General features: G+C 54.6%; 1 protein-coding gene across 6 annotated transcripts in view; it reads right to left on the bottom strand.

Annotated features, from left to right (window-relative positions):
* Positions 1-25009, bottom strand: part of LOC102988495 (tetratricopeptide repeat protein 7A) — a 90690-nt gene extending 65681 nt beyond the window's left edge. For 3 of the 6 annotated variants that reach the window (XM_055082487.1, XM_028484209.2, XM_028484210.2), the window contains exons 1-7: positions 24990-25008; positions 21018-21096; positions 20051-20208; positions 19369-19432; positions 9323-9460; positions 7640-7723; positions 3717-3821 (exon numbers count right to left, since the gene is read on the bottom strand). In XM_055082487.1, coding sequence (XP_054938462.1) covers positions 3717-3821; positions 7640-7723; positions 9323-9460; positions 19369-19432; positions 20051-20208; positions 21018-21080 — 612 coding nt within the window. In that variant the 5' untranslated portion in view covers positions 21081-21096; positions 24990-25008. Of the gene's footprint in view, positions 1-3716; positions 3822-7639; positions 7724-9322; positions 9461-19368; positions 19433-20050; positions 20209-21017; positions 21097-24989 lie in introns of all 6 variants that reach the window. The other 3 variants (XM_055082488.1, XM_028484208.2, XM_055082489.1) reach the window with 2 other exon arrangements.
* Positions 25010-25526: the final 517 nt, after the last annotated feature.

Raw genomic sequence — 25526 nt, 5'->3', positions numbered from 1 at the left:
GTGGATGTGACTGTTTCCACGTTACTGATGAGGCACAGAGAGGGTAAATTACTCACCCAAAGCCACACAGCTAGGAATCTGAACCCTATCCTCTCGGCCTCCAAAGCCTGCACTCTTTCCACCATCCCATCCCACCCCCTTAGGGGAAGAGGCCGAGGGACAGCACCACAGACCTTTCCAAAGATGAGCATGGCCTGCTTTTCCATTCCACAACCTCCTCCCCTTCTGTGTGTGACACACATGCACACCCCCATCTCCTATCCTCCTAGAAAGGTTTAAACTTTTTTAATTAAATGAATTTGAACTAATTGTGTCTGGAGGGATGTGAAAAAATATTTACAGCTCCCTTTTCTCCTGCCCCACATAACTGGTTGGGGACCCCGGCAAGACGCTGGTCATGCTGAGGCAGGAGGCTGCCCCACTGCTGTCACTGGGTCAGAGCCTGGGACGCCCTCCCCCACCGAGGCAAGCCTCAGGCTAAGCAGCGGGGCCAGTGCTCTCAACCCCAGGGCAGCCAGCATGGGCCCATGCAGGCACCTCTGCCCAGGCCCCTCCTCACCCACCCTCACCCAGGGGCAACCTTGATCTCAGACCCAGACCCAGTCTGGAGTGTCCTACACTGGCTCTGGGCATAAGGACAGGACGTGGACAGGACGCGGGGACAGCAGGTGCTCCACCTCTGGGCACACGGCCACCTGGTCCGCTTTCACCCAGCACAACTCGTTTTTCCAGTGTCCCAGTTTCAGCCTCCCTTCCTGCAACCCGGGCCAAACTGTTTATCCCCAGATCTCAGGCCCCAGCTCATGGGGCTTGGCTGGGCAATGGCTGGGCCTGCTGGGGGCTGAGGTGAGCCAGGACAGCTGTGAAGGCAGGAGGCGGTGGCGGCACCAGTCGCCTTTCAGGATCTGTGCCCGCTTATAAGCACCAGCACCCCTCTGCCCGCCTGTCAGACCCATTCTTCCTGCTCTTGGTCTTGAGGACAGAGAGTGCTGGGCTGCCCCTCTCCTGGCCTCCTAGGAGAAACAGGCTGCCCCGGGCTACCTACAACAGCCTGCTCTCAGCCCAGAGCCAACCCAGGGAGCCAGGGAGAACCCTGAGCCAGATGTAGACTTCCCACACCTGTCCCTCGTGGACTGCTGAAGCAGGTGTTATTCTGTATTTCTGAACACCTACTATGTGCAGGGTTCTTTGTTGGGAGAGAAGGGCTGAGGGTGTGAGAAACAGTAAGTGAAGAAGCTCCTCGTTTAGATAGAAAGGCAAGTACCAAACAAGGCAGAATTCCTCGACAAGTGATTGTGCTTGTTGGCAGGTAGGATCCATCCAGTAAGAACTAGGCATTAACTCTGGGCTAGGGTTTCAAGAAAGAAGACAGCGAGTTCCTGCCTTCAAGAAACACAAATGCAACAAAAAATGCAATGCCTTGTGCTAAGTGTCCAAGGCAGGTAGGGAGGTACAGAAGGTTTCGTTCAGGGCAGGGAAGGCTGCCTGGAGCCCACCCCCAGCCCTCCAGCAGGACCACGCTCTAGCCTGTACCCGATTTAAACCCTGGCTCAAACCAGCCCCCAAACCCAAATAAACTTCTCCGCTGAGGTTAAACAACTCACCCTCCTCCCCAGTTCTGAGGCCGAGTCTGCAAGTTTAAGTTTCCTTTTGGGCTTTTCTATTTATGTTGTCATTGATTACTTTGCTCCTAACTCATCTGTTTTCAATTTGGACTGATTGGATCCTAATTTTATTACCATGTAATCTGAATGCACATAATCACTGTAATTACGCTGCTGAGGGAAACAGCTCCTCCGCTGCTGGGAAGACCTACATTTAGGGTTTCCCAGCAAGGGCGGCCATTGGCTGGGTGGACCCACAGCCAACTCAGAGCTGGCAGCCCTTGGGAGCACAGATGCCCTCCCTGCCCCACCCTTGGCAAGGCAGGTATTTGAGCTTCATCCCAGGGATGCACTTGAGGTCCCTCTCAGGAGCCCTGGGAACACACAGGGGTGTGAGCCACGGGTCAGTGAGCCCTCCCTCTGCATCCTCTGGCTCACGCCACCACCCACTGCTGCAATGCGCTCAGACTGGGTCCCCACTCTGCTGGCACCCACATCTCAACGGCACCCTACCCTCTAGGGTGTAAGACGCTAACAGTCTCCCTAAAAACACTTGGGGGACGAGTTTCCCCACTAATCATGCGGCTGAGGAAAGCAAGCTGTGATGGAAGGGCCCACCACTGGCCCACCTCGGAGCCCAGTCCATGGCCTCCTCCTCCTGGAAGCCTCCCTGACCTGTCCAGCCCTCTCCATACTTTATGTCATTTACGCCACATATGAGGAACAGTGAAACTCTTACCCACCTCATCACCATGCCTCTTCCAAATGCCTAGAGCCTATTATAGATCAGTCTTATAGAAAAACATCATAAAGCCTGGGGCCAAAAGCCATGCTTTTCCCTCCCCCATCATCCACAGTCATCTGGGGACAAGGCAGGGCCATGTGTGTATATCATACATGGGGACCTGAGGACCAGGGAACAGAGGGGAAGGTGCTGCTTCCTCCCCCCTCCACCAATCGTGCAAGGGAGTCAGTCCCTGCAGCAGGGGGGGGATGAGGCCCGCTGGGTGGTGAGGCAGGGACCCCTCGGAGAGGGTCCTCAGGATACCTGGCAGAGTCTCCCTTCCCAGGACTGGAGGAGTTGGAGAGGCTGCTAATTCTGCAGTGCCTGCTGTAGGCACCTGGAGCCTGGCCCCTTCGCCTTGGAATAAGCTGGGCACCCAACAGCGAGGGTAGGCTGGGGTGTCACGACATCAGGAAGGGGAGCACCAAGTATGGGAGAAGCTCCCCCTTTGGGAGACGCTGGGCCAATGAAGGAACTGGGCTTATTTAGCCTGAAGAGAGGAGATGTGGGTGGGGCTGACAGCCAACACATGGGAGAGATGCTGCACTGTTCTATGTCACTCAAGAGGGTGGAAATAGGACCTCCCCTGACATCAGGAGGCTGATATGGACCTGAGGAAGTCAGGAATGTAGGCAAGGGAGCTCCCAGCGAGAGGAGACACCTGTGCAGAGGCCCCGCCGCTAGAACCCCCAGGCTGGAAGTAGCAGCCCCGGGAGCCTGGCGGAGGGGAGAACCAAGGTGAGGCCTGGGGCTCGGGGTTCCTGGCCCAGGGCTCTTTGCTCACTCCCCCTGCTGACCTCCTCGAGGTAAAGTGCTGCTGGGCAGAGGGCACACGTTGAGCTCATCTTTAGTTCAGCCGCCACAGTAGAGTGGGAAGCAGGCAGCTGAGCACAAGGCAGGGACCAGGGGGCTGGAGCCCAGAGGAAGGAGGGGGCTGACAGAGAGGCCACCTTCCCACTGGCCCAGAGCTGGTTCTGGCTCCAAATGGTGCATTGGCCCAGGTAACTCCAACGTCCTGCCCACTGCTCCTGCTGCTGGGCAGGCGGGGGGCACCCCAACTTTTGACTCCACATTTGGCTCCCTGGAGACATTCAAGGCTGAACCACAAACCTGACACCATCCTGAGTTGGGGATGGAGGCTGGAGTTTTCTCAGAAGCCATTCTCCACCCCCCTCTCCCCTCCAGGCCTGTCTGCCTCGAAGCTCCCCATGCTCCCCCACCGCTTACACACACAGCGAGATGCGCACACGATCGCCTGGCGCCCACCTGCCACCATCCTCCCACAGGAAGCCGCCAGGACCTGGGCCCTGACCTCGTAGCTCACTCACCCAGTGCAGGGACCCTATGCAGAGCTTGGCGGCCATCAGGGGCACCGTGGGGTCCGAGGGCCGCAGCTTCACGCACTCCCGCAGCAGCGACACGGCATAGGATGACTGCAGGAGAAAGGGTGGGCAACACAGTCACTTGCAGCCCTGGGCTGCGGCAGACTGGGTGCCTCATGCCCACAGTGGGGGCAGCTCCCAAACAACCAGCCCCGGCTCTGCGCCCCGTTCCTCCCAAGCCAGGAAGAGGCCCAGTGGGAGGAGCCCAGGCGGTGGTGGCAGGCAAGTCCCCCCCGGGTCTCAGTTTCCTCATCTGGAGAATGAAGGCTGTGACCCTTGCCCAGAAGTGATGTGATAAAAGCTAAGGTGACAACAGAGGGAAGCTCTTCAAAAGGAATTCAAATGTGAACCACAGAAATTTTAGAGGTAGAAGGAATTCTCTCAGACCCCTGAGTTCAACACCCTAAGTTTATAGGTGGCAAGATGAGGATAAACCCACATGGGGACTGGAGGCAGGACCAGTGGTGGGGAGTGCGGGGAGCATAAAGGCTGGCAGAGAGGAAGCAGGAGAGAAGCCAGGGAGATGGGGCCACACTAGACATGCTGAGGATGGCCAAGCGCGGAAGGTCTGCAAAACCCAGCCCACAGGCCAAATCTGGCCCTCTGCCTGCTTTTGTAAATAAAGTTTTATTGGAACTTGGCCACGTCCATTCATGTGGATATTGCCTATGGCTGCTTTCGTGACGCAAAGGCAGAGTGGAGTAGTTCCCACAGAGACTGGCCTGCAAAGTCAAAAAGGTTTACTCTCTTGGCGCTTTACAGAAAGTTTGCTGACTCCTGTTCTAACTGCTTTATAAATATGAAGTCATTTGCTTTTCACAGCTCTCCTATGAGGTAGGTTGCTATGTTCCTATTTACAGATGAGGAAACTGGAATGCAGAGAAGTTAAATAGTGTGTTTGAAGCCACACTGCCCCTAAGTGGCTGAGCTGGAGTTTGAGCAGTCTGGCTCTAAGCTTGTAACCACTGCCCTATGCTGCCTCTGTGGTGACTACCTTGGCCAGAGAGGAGGCCTCTCTCTCCCTGCTACACACACACACACACACACACACACACACACACACACACACACACAGGGCGAGTGTGTGTAACTACAATTCCCACAAGCTAGGCCCTTCAGTGGGCCAAGCTCCCCACCGTTAGTTAGCTCTCATCCTCCCCAGCCACTCCAGGGCCTGCTGGGGAAATGGGGGATCTAGAGGACTCTCCTGTGCAGAGCACAGTGTGGAGACTGGCTGATGTAGACCTGGGGCCCCACTGGTCTGTGTCCTCTCTGGACTCCTGCCTTTCTCTAGCTCCCTTTCCTTTCCCCCCTGAGAAAGGAGAGCTTTTCTCAGCCCCAAGCATGGGGCTGGGGGATGCGGGGTCACTGCATGGAGGGGGAAGAGGCCATGGCTCTTGCCTGTCATGTGCCCACAGAAAGGCCGGAGAGAGAGGTCAAAGTCCCCACCACACTGCTGTCTCATGAAAGAAGAGGGTATGAGACCAAGAGGGTGTTAGCATATGACCGGCTGGGAGGGTGCGGGGGAGGGAGGTACTCGGCCTGGGCTGGGGCGAGGGAGGCCGGTGAGGGGCTCTGCAAGAGCTGCCAGGCCATCCCCCTCTCCGGAGACCCTCTCCTGTGAAGGTCACTCCCAGCTCCCTCAGCACGGCCCCTTCTGCCCACACACTCCAGCAGGCCTGCCCCCTCCCTGGCTGCTGACCTCTGCATCCCTGAAACACGGGCTTCTCTAACCCTGACCCTCCACGTCCCACCCCTACCCAGACCACAAAACACTGCTATTTAAGGAGCCATCTGAGGACTCCACAGTTGGAGCTGCCGGCTCTTTTTTTCTTTTCTTGTCATTCTGGTTACCTAGCAACGCAGCCACTGTGATTGCCGAGGAGACCAAGAGGAGTGACCTAAATCATGCCATGGAACTCCTCCTCTCTTCCTGCAGGTGGAGGTGCCAGATATATTGATATCCGCTCGGCCTCACCTTCTGCGCACAATCGCAGGTACAGAACCTTGATTCCCACCTTAGGCTCTTGGCAAAGGCGAGGTCTGGCCACGCTTCCGAGGGCTGCCTGAGCCAACCCGGCAGACTGATCTGGTGCGCAGGGTTCCTGAGGGGCGGGGGGTGGAGAGTGCGCTTCCAGAACAGTCTCCTGCTGCACTGAATGCAGGGGTGGGTGTAACCCAGCCTGTGGGGCCTCACGCATGAGGAACTCACTGATCACCCCAACTTCCTGCCTGTAAGGCCATTCTCATATCTACCTTGCTGGTCTGGGAAGGAGCCGGGCCAGGACACCAGCTCCCCGGATCTTGGGGTATGCCAGGCTGCATCTGGACCTCTCTGAGCCTGGCTCTTCTCAGTAAGGAGGTTGAAGACCTTGTAATGTGACACCTTTTCCTGAGACTAGGGGGGGGCTTCCAGGAGCACCCCCAGAAATTAAAGATAACTTCTGAGCACAGTGCACTCTTCTGAGGAGGGGTCACCACTTTCCTCAGCATCTCAAAGGGGTCCATGACCCACAGAAGCGTGAGAACCTGGCCCTGGGCCTCTTGGACCATACTCACTATTACAAGACTATAGGCTCTTTCTCTGTTCCCTGGAGGTGGGAAGAAGCTGTCGCAACCCACTGCAAGCTGTCTGCCCAGGCTCCATACGAGCTCCAGCACCTCGCCACCCCGAGGGCCTCGCCCTATCTGTGTTCTGAACTCTGAGCCTCGACAAGACCCTGCAGAGTGCAGAGCCAGGGTACGTCATGTCATGACTTCAGGATGCTCGGGGAGGTGGCCAATGTGATGGGGGAAGGGGAAGAGGTTTGGGAAGACAAATGCCTGGCAAGGTAAGGGGGGTATAGAGAAGGCTCCCACTTGATTCTCGGCTTCACCTCTCCGGGCCCTTCCCAACTGTCAGGCTGCAGCACCTGCCCTTCTTGCCCTTTCCTGCCAGGACCTGGTCACCCTCCATTCGTGGAGGAGCTGCTGGCAAGGCCGGGAGGGCCCTCCTCAGAGATGGCTGTGGGGCTAGAAATGGCAGATGGCGCAGATGGGCCGGGGTGGGGGGCGGGGCAGGGAGGAATCCCCTCAGCCCCACAAATGGGCTCCGGGTGTTACAGCTCTTGGAACCATCTGCGAGCTCATGCCTCCTTACTTCCTGCCTTCGTAGCATCCTCGGCCCCAACACCCTCAGCGCCCAGCTCCGGAAAGGTTTTCCTTTCATGTCACTGCTGAGAATAGCGGCTTATGTAAGTGTGATTCTCATGGGAGGGAAAAACAGTGGGTGCTGGGGCAGGGCTTGGCGGGTGGAGAGCCAACGCAGCTCTGGAAACTGGAATAAGGTCAGCCCCGCGCTGAGCAGGGCTCCTCCTGACCACCCCCGGCCACGTCCTCCTCTCCTCGAAGCGCTCCCTCCACACTCCCTCAGGGGAGGGGGGGCCCTGCTCCCTCCTAGGTGAGTTCCGGATGTCCTTTCCTGATGCCACGCTCCCTCCTGGGCAGGAAGAGAGCTGAGGCCCGAATGGAACAACGTTCCCCTCGCCTGGAACCCATGTCCACGCCTGCCTCAGGCAGTCACACCAACCAACTCACAGGCGGAAATGCTACGATGCCCCAGGTGTGCACATATACTCAGAGAAAAGCATCCACAGACACACCTGCCTACCTGGCACAGTCGTAACTCACAGGTAGGCACCAGATTCACACAGGGGTCTGTGTGTGACCCTTCATGCCCTTCATTCCCTGGAGATTAAAATCAGCTGCTGGACAATATTTCTGAATCACTGCCCCGCCCTCCACCCACCTCTGGGAAGGACTAGAGGAGAGCAGACCACCCTCCCGCGCCAAGGGTGAGTGTACAACCCCCAGCGCACCTGGGGTCTTACCTTCCCACAAGCCACCATGGAGAGGGCCACTTGGTACCAAAGGTGAAATTCTCCAAACGCAAACTTCATGGCTCGCTCCAGGCACTGGGGAGAGGGAGACGGTCAGTACTTCCCCTCCAGGGGTCTTCCCCACACCAGCCCACCCCATACTCTTCCAGGAGAATCTCTGCCCAAGTCGCTTCCCGCAGGAGGTCGCCAGAGCTCGTACTTGGTTCCTGTCGGAAAACTCCAGGGGTAACCTGTCTCTGCCGCTCGCATGCTGTGTGACCTCGTGCAAGTCTCTCACCCTCTCTGGCCCTCGGTTCCCACCTCCATATCATGTGAACACCTCACAAGGGCGATGGGGAAAAGCAAATGAGATTGGTTAAAGTGCTTTCAAAATGTAAACATCCAATAAAAATAATGACAGCTGACAATTCTTCTTACTATTGTGCCTGGCACCATACTCAGCTTTTTACATGTATTAACTCATTTACTCTTCCCAACAACCCAGTTAAGCGGGTTCTCTAATTACCCCCACTTCACAGATGAAGAAGCTGAAGCTTAGTCAAAGACTTGCCACAGTCATAGGGCCAGTCAGTGGCAGACGTACTGACTCTAAAGCCCGTGCATAAAACGCTGCCCAAATGTACAGGCTTCCTTCTGTTCTTCTCTACGACCACCGAGAAAAACCGTCTGTTCCCTGGCCACTCTGATCCTGGGCCACTCCAAGTCAGGGGCTGCCTGTGAGATCTGACAGTCACCATCAGAAGTGGTTCCAGGTGACAGAGGCAGAAGCCAGCATTCGAGGCCAGGATTCACTGTGTGGCCATGGTTAGGCGGGTGGGGGACAGAGGTGAGGGGTACAGGACCACACAGCAGGTACTTTCAGAGCTTGCTGGCCTGGGTCCCCCCCGTGCTGTCTCAACGGCACCCCCTGCACCATCCTGGGCAGAAACCCACCTCTCTGGGCCTTGCCTTCCTCACTGGTGAACTTGAGAGACCATTTATCCCCCCACGTTAAAGAAGGTATCTTCTGGAAGCACCTCGCACGGTGCCTCGGTGTGAGCAAGGGCTCAGCAGATGTGACCGCCGCTCCTCTCGGGAGGCCTCCCAAACATGTGCAAAGAGAATCTGCCGCCAAGAGGGCCACCTGGACAAGGAGCCGAGGGCCCCCAAGCCACCCTTGATCCCAGCCTGGATCTGAAAGCTCAAAAATGTGCACAAGCCATTTGCACTGTGGGGAGGGGGCAGGAGAGAGCGGCAGCTCTGTGCTTCTGGTCCCCACATCCTGGAGAGGGACCACCCTCTGGGCCCAGCCCATGGAGCACTGCCCCGGCACTCACTGTTTGCCCAATACAGTGGGCGTGCTCTGACTAGCCAGGGTGGGAGGGGGATCCAGGCTGCCGACCACACCCAGTTCAGAACCCTGCCAGGACAGGTAGTCACAAAACACCAGCATCACCTCTGGGGGAAACTGAGGGGTGGATAATTTTCCTCTTGTGCTTCTCTATATAACACCATGCATTCTTTCACAAGAAAAAACACATGAAAATATCTGTAAAACAAACAAACAAAAACCACCCTGCCAGTGAAGGGCAGCCCTCTCGGCACTGGAAATAAGACAGTCCCCAGCTGGGTCTCCCAAGAACAGAGCTGTACCCCTTGGTGGAGGCAGGGGAGGGGCAGCGCAGGAGGCTGTACCTCGGAGAGCATGACGTACTGGCCCCTCCTGCCCAGCGTGATGCTCAGGAGGTCGTAGATGGCCGCAGCGTTCCGCAAGCTCACTGCCCGGTCCTCCTCCTGCTCCGGTGCCCGGCTCAGCACCACATCCCGAGTAGCCTGTGGGGAGACACGGTTCAGGAAAGAGCAAGGACAGAAAATGAGCAGGTGCCTGTCCCCACAGGGCCCCTGCCTCTGAGGCCCAGTGACCATCACCCTTTCGCCGCTGACCCAGGCCACACTCCTAGAACCAGCCAGAGCCTTTCCCCACCCCCAAGACAGAGAGCAAACCCTCCACCCACAGCCCAGGCTGGGGTGAGACAGCAGTCCTGAGGGCCCATGCTCCCGATCTTCAGTGTTTTATTCTGCAAACAGTCAAATCTATAGAAAAGCCACAAGAATAGTACCACAGCAGTAAACCCAACTGTTAACATTGACCACACTGGCTTTGTCTCTCTAATAATAATAGTAGTAGTAATAGTAGTAGTAGTAGTAGTCAGTTAAGGCAACTTGGCCCTTCACCCCTAAAGAACAGAGGACATTCTTTCTATAACCACAACAGAAATGCCAAATTCAGGAAGTGGAACACCGTTATTTCTATTCTCTAATACCAGCTCATATCCAGATTTCGCCGCCTGTCCCACTGATGGCCTTTCCGGTAGAGTCATCGTGCCAGGATCCTATCCAGGACTGGTGCCATGTCTCTCGTGCTTCCTTTCATGGGAAGAGTCCTGCAGCCCTTGCGTGGCTCCAGGATACTGGCATTATTGAGGATACAGGCCAGCTGTTCTGGGGGACAGCTCCTTGTGTGTTTGTAACCGTCCACTCACAGAAAGAGCTTCAGATAGTATCTGGAACTGACTAGATCAGGTGGGCAGCTCTGCAGCTTGACTCACAGGACGGGCGTTTGGGCTGTGGCCCCTCCGTGCCCTCTTCTCTTCCTCTGCAGGCCCCCCAAGTCCCTCTGATAAGGAACCTCATACCTCCTTCCCATCACCCCTGCATCCAGCCCAGACCTATCCCTGACTCCTTCTGACTACGGAACTCTCCTCTCTGTCCCTCCTCAAAACCCGGGGTCTCTGTGCTTGGCATCTGGCACTCAGGAGTCCAGTAGCTCAGAGCTGCCTGGGCAGGGCGGGGTTTGCTGCTCAGGGAGGGGAGGGGCGAGGGAAAACGTGCTTTAGAAGTCGGCGATTCTGTATGATCTGAAGGGGGGAACTCTGTATCACCCCATCAGGGTGAAATCTCCCCATCAGGAACTGGGGACCCTCTTGTTCTGTAGCCTGTGGTCCCACTCTCTCTTGTACAGTCACACCCTGGGGACAGCACTCAGGCTCGGGAGTAGCTAAACAGGAATCATGGGGATACCCTGCAGGGTGGGGACCAGGCTGGGGATGCTCTGGGCCCCCCATGTCTCCTACACAGACACACACAGACACACACACACACACACAGACACACACAGACACACACACAGCTGTGCCTGAGCTGAAGCGAAGCTGGGTTCTGGCCAGACGCCCCCACTGGCTGCTCCCAGCATCCTCCCCTCTCCTGCCTCTTCTCCCCTCTGCCAAAGGGGTCTCTTCCCAGCATCCCCCTCCGTCTGTAGAAGAGGCTGAACCCCCCTTCCATGAGTTGGGACTCACCCTCCTCTACTTCCCCACAAAGGACTGCAGATCCAAGAACTTGGCCTTTTTGACAGAATAAAAGGGACCTGCTGACTCTTAAAACCCAGATCCCCACTGGTCAGGTTCAAACAATGCGTCCACAGGTGGTCCTCACAACCTTCTTCCGGGCAGGACTACTTATCCCCTCCTCCAGGTCAGGGGCTGAGGCTCCCAAGGGTGATGACTGCAGAGGCAGAAGCTCAACAGCCTTTGGACTGTAGGCTCTGGACGTGTCCTACCGTGCAGGCCTGAAGCGCATTCCCATAGAGGCTTCTAGAAGCCAAAATGCCTATAAGACCCAAGGACGTGACTCACCCAGGGGGGCATTTCAGTAAGGCAGGCCAGTGGCCCTGATGGCTGCCCCTCGAGGCACAATGGGCAAGGGCTGCCCACTGCCCCGACGGGCATGGACCTGCCCCAGGAGAGGGTGCCGGGGATGCCAGGATATCCCCAGAAAGGCTGAGCACCAGTGCCAGCCTGGTAAACAAGAGCTGACGGTCAGGTGCCAAAGGGTTAAGGGAGAGGAATGGAGAGGGAAAGTGCCAGAGAAATCCCCCTCCTTCCTGGTGATATCCACCCACACAGGCACCAACAGGAAGAGAGAAGAGATTCTAAGGAGAGCCATGGCAGGAACTATTACACTGAGGAACACAAAACTCGCTCTGCGCCTGGCCGTGGACCTCCCCACTCCTCCACCTCCAGCAACGCACCAGCTCTCGCCGCCCTGGGTGGGCCCCGGAGAGGCGGCCCCCACCAGGCAGCAATGGGGGTGGGGTCGGGGGCAGGAAGTCAGGGAATGAGAGGATGGGAGACACAGTCCCTGCACTCAGGGAGGGGCTATGGAAACGGGACGCAGCAGCAGTACACAACGAACACAGTGAGTAGATCTGACCTAGAACTCTGGTGGGAGAGAGAGGTCCTGATGGAAGGCGCCTGCAGGGGTGGCCTTCCTGCAGGACACATCCAGGATCGGGGACCCACCCATGCAGACTAGTCTCACGCAGGGGATGGTGAGCAGTGAGCTCTGGTCGGCCTATCCTCCAGGTGCAGCCCCTACCAGACCCCAACTCCCCTCCTTTCTGTGGCTGCCATGAGACCCTGCCCACCTGGCCAGCTTCTCTCCACTAGCTCCCAAGTCCTTCCCTGCAGCTCCCTCTCCTCACCAAGGCCCATCTTTGTTCCGTCTGTCAATGTGGTTGCCTTCTGGCTCCTCAAACTCAATTCAAGGATCCCTTCTTTCTGCCACTGTCCCCGACTTATCTCAGCAGGCGAGGCTGCCCCCCTGCCCCATCCTCTCCCAACCCTGGGAACACACCCGGGCCCCTGCACACCCCACTGGCTCACGGGTTCTCGGGGCACAGATGCATCTTGCTCATCTCCAGCCTCCCAGCCCCAGCACAGGCCTGCACACAGCACTCTCAAGTGACATTAGAAAGAGAAGGATCTCTGGGCCTGGTGTGGAAACTTCCTCCTGTTGCCCTAGACCTTGACCTTTAAGAGAGCAGCGTCTCTGAATGTGTGTGCCTGGTGGGAGGGAGGCATAGATTTCCAGCTCTGGGCAAGCGTTAGGTCAGAAGGACAGGAACAGAAGAGGGGCTCACAGCAGCATCTCCTCTGCCTGGGGACCACCCCCCAACACACAGTGGGGAAGGCATCTTCTCGGGGGTCCTCAGGACTTGGCACTTGTGCCAAGAGGGAAGCGTGGGTCCCCAAAGGAAAGCCAAAAGCAGAAGTTTGCAGAGTGGTTGCTATGGCTTTGGGGCAGGGCTGCAGTGAAATGCTCCAGTGCTTGCAGGGCAGCTGGGCAGCGTGTGTACGTAACCACACAACAGGGTGCGGTGGGGAGAACTGGGGCAGAAAAAAAAGGAAGCCTCGGGGGGCTGGCAACAGGGTAGGAATTCATGTGCAGCTCAGGGGCCAGAGCAGGCCTCAGTGCACAGGGCCTCAGACCCTCTGGGGGCTTCAAGTCCCCGCCTAGGGCACCCCAGGTGTCCCATTCCCTCCTCTGCTGCACTCACCTCCCTCGGGCCACACAATGCTCCCAGCTCCATCAGCAGCCTGCCTTGAACTAGTCCCAGTTACACTCTTTCCCTTCCACCATTTAAATGTCCTCACATGGAAATCCTCCAGATCAGATGCAGTGAGAGACATGAATCATGTAGAAACTAAATGGTCTTCTCACCACCATACTCCTTACTGGTTTTGGGACAATGGCAGGCTATTCTCCTCTATTTTCCCCTGCAAAACCCCCAGGCCCCCCACGTCTGGGGGTGCCCTGCTCTTATTGGATCCATGCATTTAATCCCAGGCAGGGATCAGCAGCTGTCCCTGAGACAAGCTCCTAACCTTGGACCCTCTGCTGTCCTCCCAGGGGCAGTCTCCCCAGACTAAGAGACGTTCACCCCAGGCCTCCAGCAGGTCAGAAGAGGAAAAGCCAAAGAAACGTGGTCCTCCCCCCCCCGACAATCATCATCCAGTGTGACCCACTTGTGGTCTTTGGACACGTATCCATGAAGCAAATATGGGGCCTTAAGAAACGCCCACAAGGGCGTCGCCATTCCCTGAGGTGGGGCAGCCCACGTGACACCTCAGGCAAGATGGTTCTTGCTCAAACAGCCATCCCTCATGTGTGTGCTATGCATTTTAGGAACTGAATTATCACTGCCATGATCTCACAGTAACCCCACGGAGGGGCAGGATGAAACTGCTGATGCCCCCTTTGCAGGCAGGGAAACTGAGCCCCAGAGGGTGTACTAACGTGTGCGGGGTCTCCAGGATTAAGGCTGAACCTCCGATAGCCAGTCCAGGATGGTTTCTGCTGCCCTGAGCACCTGCTGCCTCGTGGGCTCCTCTGCCAGCCCTGGTCCCCACCCTCTGCTGGCTGCAGGGCCAGACAGTACTGACCTTCACTTCGCCCAGCCCTGTTTCTCCTCTGATCCTGGATACAAGCAGGGTAGGAGAAGGAAAGGGAACTAACTTGTAGAGCACTTTGTTAAGTGGTATCTCATAATGCTGACAACGACCATCTCCCGTTCTACTGTCCTATTTTACAGAGGAGAAAACTGAGGCCCAGAGAGACTAGGGAGGCTCCTCAAGGCATACAGATAGGGGGTTTAGGACCCAGATTAGAACTTAGACATTCTGACTTCACTCCTGGCTCTTCCCCTGCCTCCAGGTGCTTCCAAGGAAGTGTCCACTAGCCCCGCCCATGCCATCAGAGGCCCTCAGATGTCTCTGTTTAGGGAAGCACCAAAGCAAAACACAGGCTGGACTTTCTCAGTCAGGCCTCAGGTGCTGCTTCTCTGCAGAGAACAAACTCCTTGGACCACGTCAGCCCTGTTCTCAGGGACAATCTCTCTGCTGGCCAAGGACCCAGCCTCAGGGCCCACTGCTCACCTCCCTCCACAATCGCCCCAGAAAGGAGTCTCCTGGTGGCGTCAGTGCCTGGCCCCTGCCCCTCCTCCCTGGAGGATGCTGTCACGTTCTGCTCGTGCTGTCACCCCCACCGGCAGACATCATCACCACCGGCTCTCGAGCCGCCAGTCCACAGAGCCAAGAAAGAACATGCTCTGTGTCGTGTCCCATCTACACAGCGACCCCGGCCGGGCCCCCGCCAGCCCACGCTCCTGCGCATTGGGCTCCTACAGCAGAAATCTTCCTGTCAACGAGGGCGCGAGGCTCTCCCACCTCCACTGCTCCAAGGGTTCTGAGCTGGCAGCATTAACAGACTCTTTCCGCTTGCAGCCTTCAGCACAGCAGGGCCTCGTGTCAGAGCAAACCAGGCGCCAGAAGCTGGAACAATCTGTGCTCATCTGCTGAGTCCCAAGTGGAATCAAGCCCAAGAAGGGTTTTTTTTTTTTTTTAACGAAACAGTATCCTCAAACCAATTTTTCTCCTAACCAGACCTGAATCTAAATGTTTTCTAAAATTAATGACGCAGAACCAGGTAGTCATCAGGATAAAACAAATACACGTTCAACACCCACAATGTACCAGGCACCTTTGTGCTCATTTTCTTACTTCATCCACCCAATTCCTGCAAGAGAGACCTTATTAGCCCCATTTTACAGAAAACTGAGGATCAGGGAGGTAAGAGACTTGCCCAGGCTACACAGGTTGTGAACGGCCAATTCAAGATTCAAATCGCTGGATGCCTGATGTTGGGCATGGATGGCAGTTAGTTTGTTAACCTGCAGGATCCCAGGCCCCAGGGGCTTAACCATCCCCCCACCCTCTCTCAACCCAAGCCTCTGTGTCCTTTCAGCTCCCGAAAGCCTGACACCAGCAGCAGCTTCTCCCCCAGCTGAACGAAACAGGGGCTCGAAGATTCAGTTTGCTCTAACACATATTTTTACGCCTTAGATCAAGATTTGAGAAATGGCAGAGTCCTGTACCTCCTGGTTACCCAACTGAGAAAATCAGACTGATTTTGACACGTTTCTTTCAAAAACTAGTCAAAATGAGAAAAACAAATACCGTATGCTAACACATAAATATAGAATCTTAAAAAAAAAAAAAAGTTTTTGAAGAACCTAAGGGCCGGACAGGACTAAAGACACAGACGTAGAGAATGCACTTGAGGACACGGGGAGGGGGAAGGGTAAGCTGGGACGAAGTCAGAGAGGGGCATGGACATATATACACTACCAAATGTAAAACAGATAGCTAGTGGGAAGCAGCCATATAGCACAGGGAGATCAGCTCGGTGCTCTGTGACCACCTAGAGGGGTGGGATAGGGAGGGTGGGAGGGAGGTAGACGCAAGAGGTAGGGCATATGGGGATGTATGTATACGTATAGCTGATTCACTTTGTTATACGGCAGAAACTAACACACCATTGTAGAGCAATTATATTCCAATAAAGATGTTAAAAAAAAAAACTAGAATATGCATTTGAGGTTCAGCAGACTGAGGTAATTCCTTCTGATGTGGGGACCAGGATTTCCTCCGTGTCTCCAGACACATGTTCCACTGGGTAGGAAGATGCCTGGGACAAGCGCTGTGATTGAACTATTCCTCATTCTACCCCCAGTGCTGAGCACAGCCCAGCACACTGTCACTGCTCAAACAAGACTGGATGGTGGAGAGATGAGTAGGTGGGTGGGTGGATGGGTAGGTGGATGGGCATTTTTAAGTGTCCGTTTGGTCCTGAAAACTCAAAACTGAGTCCAAAACACAAATCTCCTTTAGCGAGTTATAACTCATGTTCCTTGCATTTCTGTGAAAGCATTTGTAAGGTTTCTATTTACCTCTTGAAAGACAAGGGCTGCCCGATTCATTCTGATCACGCTCAGCCCGAAACAAAAACCATACTTCAGGTACCAACCCCACACCCAGACTCCATGCAGCCTACTCCTCTGAGTTGCAAACCACAAAATAGGGGTGGACGTGCTCAGGAAGCCTGCAAACACCCTTTTCTGGAGCAGCTAGCTCTGGCGACCCTGGAAGTGGAGAGCTGTGATGATTATGCCTCCTGGGCTGGTTGTGCTGGAATAGCTGTTACTGCCGCATAAAGAATTCTGCAGGGATTAGGAGAACCCAAGGAGCAGCCAAGGCAGCTTCTGCTTCTAGAGGTTTCTCCCTATCATCTGTAGCCAAACCCAGCCAGCATTAAAGGGAGATGAGGAAAACCCTGCTGGTACATGGAGGCCGGGCTGAGCCTCAGGGGTCAGCCGAAGGGTCAGAGCAGGAGCCTGGCGCCCACATCTGATGGAGAATGTGACCTGCAGGAAAGGAGGGGGTAAAATAAGGGCAAGTGAGAAGTCAGAGGCGGTCTGGTCACTCTGAGAAACCGCACGGAGCCACAGTGGCCAGATCCGGATCCCAGGTGGAAAGCCCTCAATAGATGAGACACCAAAGCTACGTCCATCGCCAACGTCCTCCCCCAAATACCTGAAGCTTCTAGATGTGTGACAGGCTGTGTGTGAGCAGGAGGAAACCAACCAGCCAGCCCTGGAAGAGTGTCTCCTCCCAGCTGCGGCACACTCGGCGTCTGAGCACTTCTGCTGCTGTGCAGGTCACAGGGAAGTCCCACGACACCCGCCTGGCCAGCCGGCCTGGATTCCCCGAGTCGCCAGTGGAGGCCAGCCGGCCACATACCCTCTGGAAAGAGCTGCTTAGAGGGAAACCACCTTGGCTCCAAGTATGGGTCACCTTTTGGTAAAAGGCCATTCTCTACTTTGAGATATACGGGCAGCTTGAGGGTTTGGGGGTATAACTTTAATGGAAAGGCATCTCAGCTCTGGTTCTGGGCACCCGGATCAAGCAATGGCCACAGAAAATACTTAGGGAGACAGAGCCCAGCCTCTATCCCTGCCAGGGAGAAAAATGCTGACCATTCTCACACAGAGACGGCCAAGGCCTTCATTGTTTACAAAGCCCTCCCCAGGCTCTGTCGCACTTGATCCTCAAAGTTACCCCCTTGCCCCTTTGACAGATGAGAAAACCAAGACTTAGAGCAGTCAGTGAATCACAGACGTGATTTGAATCATGGCTGCAAGGATTATTAGTATGTGACCTTGACCAAGACATGTACCTGTCCTGGACCTTACTTTTCTCACCTGTAAGATGGGAACATATTAGTATTAGACTGAATCATATGAAACTGTTATTTTTCAAACAGCTCAACACAATGCCTACCTAGATGAGATAATCAGCTTGGAATCTGGCAGAGAAAGGACCTAAGAAACGTTCCCTTTTTCACCTTTTTACTTCCCACCTGCGGACAGCACTGTAACCCTCAGCATAGGAAAGTGACAATAATGACCTGTGTTTCCCGATACAGGTGAGTTCTGTGCGGTCACACCTGATGGTGTAGGTGCTGAGATGGCTGAGGTGTGTGTGAAGGGGGCAGGGAGAGGATACTGGTCTATGGCTGAGGTTCCATAATTAAAAACTGGGGTTCAGTCTGTGAGAAGTACACTGTTCTCCCATGAAAATCAGATCTGGCACGTGGTACCTCTACCTCCACATTGGGCTAACCAGCTAGATGTCCCCACCCAGCAGCAACCACCTAACCTCCACACAAGCACGCGCCGTGCAAACCTTTCAGGACCATGTCCCGGCCAGTTTGTCCTCGGGATCCAAATATCCACGCCCCTTCCCCGGCACTCCGGGATCCGAATGGACCCCGCCCGGCTGGGGAAGGATACACTCTCTCACCGCCGAGTCCAGTGTCCCTCTTCCTGTCTACCTGCTGGGGGACCTGCTCAGCCAGAGGCAACCCACTGACCAGAGTTCTCTGAACAAACCCTGGCAGCACACAGTCCCAGGTTTCCAAAGAGACATTTGTTTCTGGCTATTTGGAGACCCAGTTTCTTCAACTCCACTTTCACACACTGCTCTCAGATGCATCATTTTAAAAAACCTAGTTCTCAATCCGGGGGTCCCCCAGCTCATAAGCTCTGAGGGGCCCCTCAGTCAGAGGACACCTGGCTTTGCTACTCTTGCCCACCCTTCCTTCAGCCCCCTTGGACCACCCATCCTTCATCTCACCACCTCCCGGACGACCCAACACACTTCTCCCCGACGCTGAGCCGCCACGGCACGCGTGTGTGCGCGCGCGCCCATGTGTGTTTGCCCGGGGCAGGAGAAGCGGGTCTTGTGAAAAAAAATCTAGAGAGCGTTTCACGTGTGCTCTATCCGGCACACCTTACCCCCTCCGCCTTATTTTTCCACAGCACTTACGACATCGCAACCCTGGGTAGCTGAGCAGTTAATTCATTTACTGCCCACCTCCCTCACTAGAACGTAAGCTCCATGAGGGCAGGGAGTTTTCTCCGTTTTGTTTGCTGCTGCTTCTCTGGCATCTTAGAACAGGGCCTGGCACAGAGAGGATGACGCTCTGTATTAAGAGTGGCATGAATGAGTGAATCCCTTGTACAGGCACCTCACCTCTGTGAGTTACTATCACCTTCGAGGTGGGAGCTGAGGCTCACAAAGCTTAGGTGAGCTGCCCGGGGCCCTCAGCTACTGAGTGGCAGGGCCGGCACCTGAATCCAGGCCTCCTGCCGTGAAAGTACACGTTCCTTCCACTCCCTTCCATCACCACCGACCCAACACAGAACTGTTCACGCAACCTTCTGTTGACTTGCTGAGGATACCTTGTGTAATTCCAGAAGCAGGAGGTGGGAATTTGTTAGCTCGCCCAGTCCCTACTCATTCAGGGGTAGGACCCAGGCCCCCGAAAGCAGCCTGGTACTCCACACCTAGATCTCATGAGGGAGCCGCACCCCCTGAGGGGGGAACAGATCCGAGAAGCCTGCTTCAGGGACATCCCTGGGGGCTGAGCTCAGCCAGGGCCTGGCGGCCTGTGCCCAAGCCCCACCGCTTTATTCCACGGGCCAGAGGCCTTGAGCTTACCATGGATTCGCTGATAAGCAGCAGCAGCAGGGCTTCCTCAATGTTATCCTTCGGGCAGTGGAGGCTGGAAGACACAGATGGCAGCCTGGCTCCAGCAAGGCCCTCCGAAGCAGCGCGGCTGGCCTGCCACGCCGGCCCTTCTGCCCCGGAGTCAGCACCAGCCCTGGTAAGGTGACCTTCTCCTGCATAATTCACAGGCACTGGATCCCACCTGCAGCTCTTTATCATGCCCCAGAGTCATGGATCTGAAAGCCTACGGTGGGCGAGGGCTGGAAATCCTGCGATGCTCTTGAGGGGGATGTCCCTTCCAGCCCCCAGCACTGCAAGAAGTGGCTGGGGCCAGCAGCAGACAAGAGCGAGAAGGACGCTCACAGACCCCCACCTTCGATTACTGGCACAAACACGACAGACGGTGCATTAAGACCATTAGGAAGGCAGGTACCCCCCTCCCCCCGCCCGCCAAATAATTTGTTTGGCCTTTGGGTGCCTTAGAGGACGCCCCCTCAACCCCCCCACCCCAAGACCTGCCTTCTCTAGTCTATTTGGCTCCTGTTGCTTCTGAAGAGCCTGCCTGGCAGGGAGCTGGGCGGCGGCTTCAGGAGAGCGAGGGGCTGCCGGTGGGGACCGAACCCTGGGGACGGTGGCCTGAGCCTGGCGTGGTCCCCAGAGCAGATAGGCTTACTTGTCTCCTTCGTAGAGTTGAGGTTTCCGCAGGGCCTGTGTGATGAAGGAATTCTCCTCCTTGCTCATGAACTCGGGCAGAGGGTGGGACAGGGGGCTCCAGTAGCATTCCTCACTCAGGGAGTGCAGCAGGACCCCTGCCAGGTGCTTGGCTGCCATCTGGCAGAGAGGGAGGAACTCAGATGCAGGCACGTACTGGGGTGCCCGGCCGCGGCCTGCCGTGCCCTCCACCCACCATCCAGGCAAATCTGCCTGCTTGCAAATTGCTGCCCCTCCAGGAGGTCCACCACTGTGCCCCAGGGAGCCCCCTTGCTTCCCTGTATCTCCAGCACTGAGCTGCCCCACCCCTTCTGTTGGCCTGTGATGGCTCCAACTTCATCTTTTGTCCTCTCTCTTCTCCTAGACAAGAGGTACATTTCCTCCTCCTCCTGGCCCCATGGAGCCCAGCACGGCTCTGAGTATTCATAGCCCTTGCAGAGCATAAAGCCCTCAGCGCAAGCAGCTCTCTCCACCAGATACCTTTCTGATATTTGACCGAAAAGTCTAGAGTGAGAGGCAGCTGTGGCTCTGATTAGGGGTAGAAGCCTAAGAAGGTAGGCCTGAATTGGGGCAGGAAAGCAAACCAAGGTTATTTATTAAGATCATAAACAAATCCCTAAGAATTAGCACACCACCTTGCTAGGAAGGGATGACAGGAGGTTTCAGCATTGATCTAACACGAGGGGCTATGTGCAGTGCTGTGATGAGAAGGATGCTGAGGGTGTGTCCCAGGCTTGGAGGAGAAGAATGCTGAGATTGACTAGCAATGTCTGCCATGAGCATGACAGGGAGAGGAGACACACACACTCGACATATTGTTATCCCTGATTCAGAGGCTGCCTGCTAGGATTTCTGCTGCCTCCCACTGAAATCAACCCCTGAATAAACCAGCCACAGCCAGCACCCAGCCCTGGGGCCTCCTACATTACCACTTTGAAGTTCTGAGTTGCTTTGGTCTCCACAGTGCGTAGGACCTCCCGGAGTTCTCTCATGCCTTTCACGATGTTCCTAGCGGGAAGACAGTAGAAGTAGGGTCATTACCAGCCTAGTTCCCACAAAGACATCCTCATCAAACCTGCAGACACTAGGAGGAGCCTGCCCATTTGAGTGTTATTTGAAAACATCCAATAATTGGTATGAAAGGTCAGAATTGTAACACCAGGATCCTAGAGGCCCAGGACATCAGTGATCAAAGAACAGAAAGGATCCTTCTCCACCGAAGCCCTCTAGAAACCCAGGCCTCCAGTTTACCACCAGAAACAGACCAAGATCAAGTATTTCAAACAAGATGTTATCTTGGCCCAAGTGCTTTGGGCTGGTGCCAGACTTTCTGACTTCAGTCAACCTCAAATTCTCCATCTTCAGGCTTCCCTGGTGGCTCAGTGGTTAAGAATCCGTCTGCCAATGCAGGGGACACGGGTTCAAGCCCTGGTCCGGGAAGTTCCCACACGCCGTGGAGCAACGAAGCCCGTGCACCACAACTAGTGAGCCTGCACTCTAGAGCCCGTGAGCCACAACTACGGATGCCCGCGTGCCTAGAGTCCGTGCTCCGCAACAAGAGAAGCCACCGCAATGAGAAGCCCACGCACCACAATGAAGAGTAGCCCCCGCTCGCCGCAACTGGAGAAAGCATGCACGCAGCAAGGCGGAGCCAACGCAGCCAAAAATAAATAAATAAAAAATTAAAAAAATCATATTAGGGCTTCCCTGGTGGTGCAGTGGTTGAGAATCCGCCTGCCGATGCAGGGGACACGGGTTCGTGCCCCGGTCCGGGAAGATCCCACATGCCGTGGAGCGGCTGGGCCCGTGAGCCATGGCCGCTGGGCCTGTGCGTCCGGAGCCTGTGCTCCGCAACGATGGAGGCTGCAACGGTGAGAGGCCCGCGTACCGCAAAAAAAAAAAAAAAAAAAAAAAAAAAAATCATATTAAAAACGCTATTAATGAGATTTAAAAAAAATTCTCCATCTTCATCTGCCCCATCCGGTCTACACTGGAATCCACCCTCACCTCTCAATCCCTACCACCAGGGCCCTAGACTGGCCTGCATCACCTGGGGCCTAGATGACAGTGACAGCTGGTCTCACCCCCTCCAGTCAGCTCTCTGTGCCTTAAAGTCATTTGCAGGCTTTTTAAAGCGTGATCCATAGTAAGAAATACACCTGACACTGCAACCCTGTATATATGCACACACTGCTTACATAAAACTGAAGTTAAGTTTCCTGATATATTACCTATCTCTACTATGTGCAATGTAACCCACTCTGATATTTTCTATTTTATGTCTCCCACTGCTTCCCCATTTAAAAAATGCTGGCGGCAGCCCTCTACACAGACCTTGCAGCCCACTGATGGGTGTGGCCTGAGTGTGAAAAACAACTCCCATTGCCTCTTGAGGGCTCTACCTGACATGCAAAAGTCATCTTGTTCCTTCCCATGTTGGCCTTTCGTCGGTGTCCCAGGCTTACAGAATTCAGTCTAGGCCCTCAGTACGGTGTCCCAGGGCTGTCGGGTCTGCCCCTTGCCTCTCTCCCATCTCATCTCCCACCACTCAAGTCCTTTCTGAACAACCGTCCACAGTTCCCTATGTCAAGTCTTGGAACAGGCTTCCCCCACTGCCTTAAAGAGCCCTTCCCCTACTCATCCTTAAAAAAACCTGTGTTTTTACACATCACTTTCCAACATCACTTCCTCCTTGCAGCCTTCCCTGGGCCCCTCCCCATACCCACCCCTCCTGACTGCATAGCTCTTGCCCCGTGTTAAGTCCTCTTTTGAAGCAAGCATGGCATTGCAGTCATTTTCCATTTACAGGCTGACCCCTTTCCCACTGTGCACCCCCTGAGGGCAGTCTTGTTCCTGAAGCTCCGCAAATGTCAGAGGACTGCCGTCCCGCGGGGTTCCCTAGATCAATAGCTCGCAAGGGAAAGCAGAGGCTCCCAGGCCAGCAAATTTAGAAATGAAAGATCACAGAGGGTGAAAAGCCAAAGGTGGCAGCCGGGAAAGTCACGTGAGCCCCTCCTGCAGTTTTCATGAATGAAACAGATTCCTGGGGGCTCTGGAGCTTGGAGGCATAAAAGGACAGGAGATCAATTCCTTGCCTTCTGGGAACCTCTGGTTTCATACAAGCAAGCCCCAAATGTACAAACAACCAACACTATGAACTCAGACGCCTGTCTGTAAGGCAGAGACTGGAGACAAAGACCTGGGGGATAGAGTCAGAGTCACAACGATATTCCCTAGTCTGCCTAGAGCTTCTGAAGAACCAGGAGGGGCAAGCAGTACAGGGCTCCACAGGGTCCTTAGAGATGGTTCATGCCTGGGCACTGCTACTGAGGGCAGAGCTCACCTCTGTGGGCTATGCACAGCCCTCTCCCCTATAAAATCAGGTCTTCAGTTGCAGCAGCATCTCCCCGACTTCTGTCATCTGCAAACTACATCTACAATTTTTGCTACTAGCTGTACACCATCAGTGTTATTATTTTGTGTAATACTTTTCTTTATATCTTTTCTTTTTACTTCAGTACATATCTCACCTTAATCAAGCATACCTGAAATCATGGATTTGGTATACTAGTTGTTTTGTTTCAGGTTCCTCCCCCAATACACACTCAATTTAGGAATGAGAACTGCAATTTTAACAAGATCTTGTGCCTCCAAAGTTGTATATTTTTACTATTTTCAAATCTATACGGGACTCTGACATCTAAATAAGCTCCCAGGAATTCTTTAGCAAAGCAAATAATCACCTTTAGGCATCTTTTGGGTAAATCCCAGTTTTTATTGAATGCAGGTAAAGAGAAAAACCAACATAGGTTCCAGTGGCCAGGGCTAGACAGGGAGAGATCTGGGCTCCTGGACGGTGCCGACCTGTTCGGAAATGTCGGGAATGCCGCTCCGCCTCAGCTCAGCCCTCTGGGAAATGGGAAACTAGATGGGGTTTCTCCCACCGGCTTGAGTAATCCTGTCCCGGGTCTAAACTGCCAGTGCCAGGTAGAGCTGGGGCTTTTCTGAGCCCAGTGAGAGGCCAGCTTGAAAGATCTTTTTGTTCTGGTCTCTCCCACTGACCTTTCTGAGCAAAGCTGCCACTTTTAACAACATCCAAACAGGGCCTCAAACAAACCCTGGCCCAGAATCAGGCTGCATGTGGAGAAGCCAGGAGGTCATGGATTCCAACTCAAGTAAACTCTGGCTGGCCAGGAGCAGAGAAAGAGGATATGTGTATGCAGGGATGGGTCAAGGGAAACAGCTCATCTTAGGGGGGCCTCCAGGGGAGCCATGCAAGGAGGCGGCAAGCTCCCCCAGGCCCCTGGTCAGCAGTAGGCAGCGGGGCAGATTTTTCCAAAGCACTTCATCTTATCCAGTCTTTGCAACTTCTAATGAGGTTGGTGAGGGAAGCTTCACATTCCCGGGTATCAGCACAATGCTTGGAACATAGCAGGCACTCAAGAAATCATTGTGGGAACTTCCCTGGTGGCGCAGTGGTTAAGAATCCACCTGCCAATGCAGGGTACGTGGGTTCCAGCCCTGGTCCGGGAAGATCCCACATGCCGCAGAGCAACTAAGCCCATGCACCATAACTACTGAGCCTGCGCTCTAGAGCCCGCGAGCCAAAACTACTGAGCCCATGTGCCACAACCACTGAAGCCCGCGCGCCTAGAGCCCGTGCTCCGCAACAAGAGAAGCCACCGCAATGAGAAGACTGCACACCGCAACAAAGAGTAGCCCCCCTCTCAGCACAACTAGATGAACCTCACGCACAGCAACGAAGACCCAACACAGCCATAAATAAATAAATAAATAAATAAATTTATTTTAAAAAAATCATTGTGGAATAAATAAATCCTCATTTTCCAATCACAAAATTAAAGCCTGAAAGATGCCTGCCTTTTCAGGTTATCACTCACCCAAGGGGAGAGGTGGGTTCACCGCAGGTACCAAGGGGTTCAGATTTCACTTCCTTTTAACTAACAAGACCCTTGAGAAAGACAATGGCACAGTTACACTTTCCTTTCCTGGCTATTTGAACTCCAGGACTCCCTCAACTAAGTCTTTACAAAGTGCCTACTGTATACCAAGTGCCTGGATACTGTACACCAAGTGTCCTGTTCTCAACAGGCATCCAACTAATGCAAAGAGAAAGAATTAAGAGACCGAATGAATAGCTTATTCACAGCCCTGCACATAAGGAGCTCACGGCCTGTAAAATTAGACACACTCATGGTTTATTCAAGAGCTTAGCAAAATATTTTGCATACAGTAGGTGCTCAACAAATTTTGGGGGCGGTGGGGATTTTGTTGGATTTGAAACAGAGAATGAGAAAATGCATGGAATTTTTCACTGAATGGAACCTAAACAGGCTCTGGTACGTACGACACTGGCCAGAAGTCCCCATTTCAGGGCTGGCATTGCTAATTGTGTATGAGAGGTTTCTGGTCAAAGA

This window comes from Physeter macrocephalus, unplaced genomic scaffold, assembly GCF_002837175.3.
Source record: "Physeter macrocephalus isolate SW-GA unplaced genomic scaffold, ASM283717v5 random_145, whole genome shotgun sequence".
In the NCBI taxonomy this organism is placed as follows: Eukaryota; Metazoa; Chordata; class Mammalia; order Artiodactyla; family Physeteridae; genus Physeter; species Physeter macrocephalus.
The sequence above is the reverse complement of the archived record's forward strand: the minus strand, read 5'-3'. Positions and strand labels throughout refer to the sequence as shown.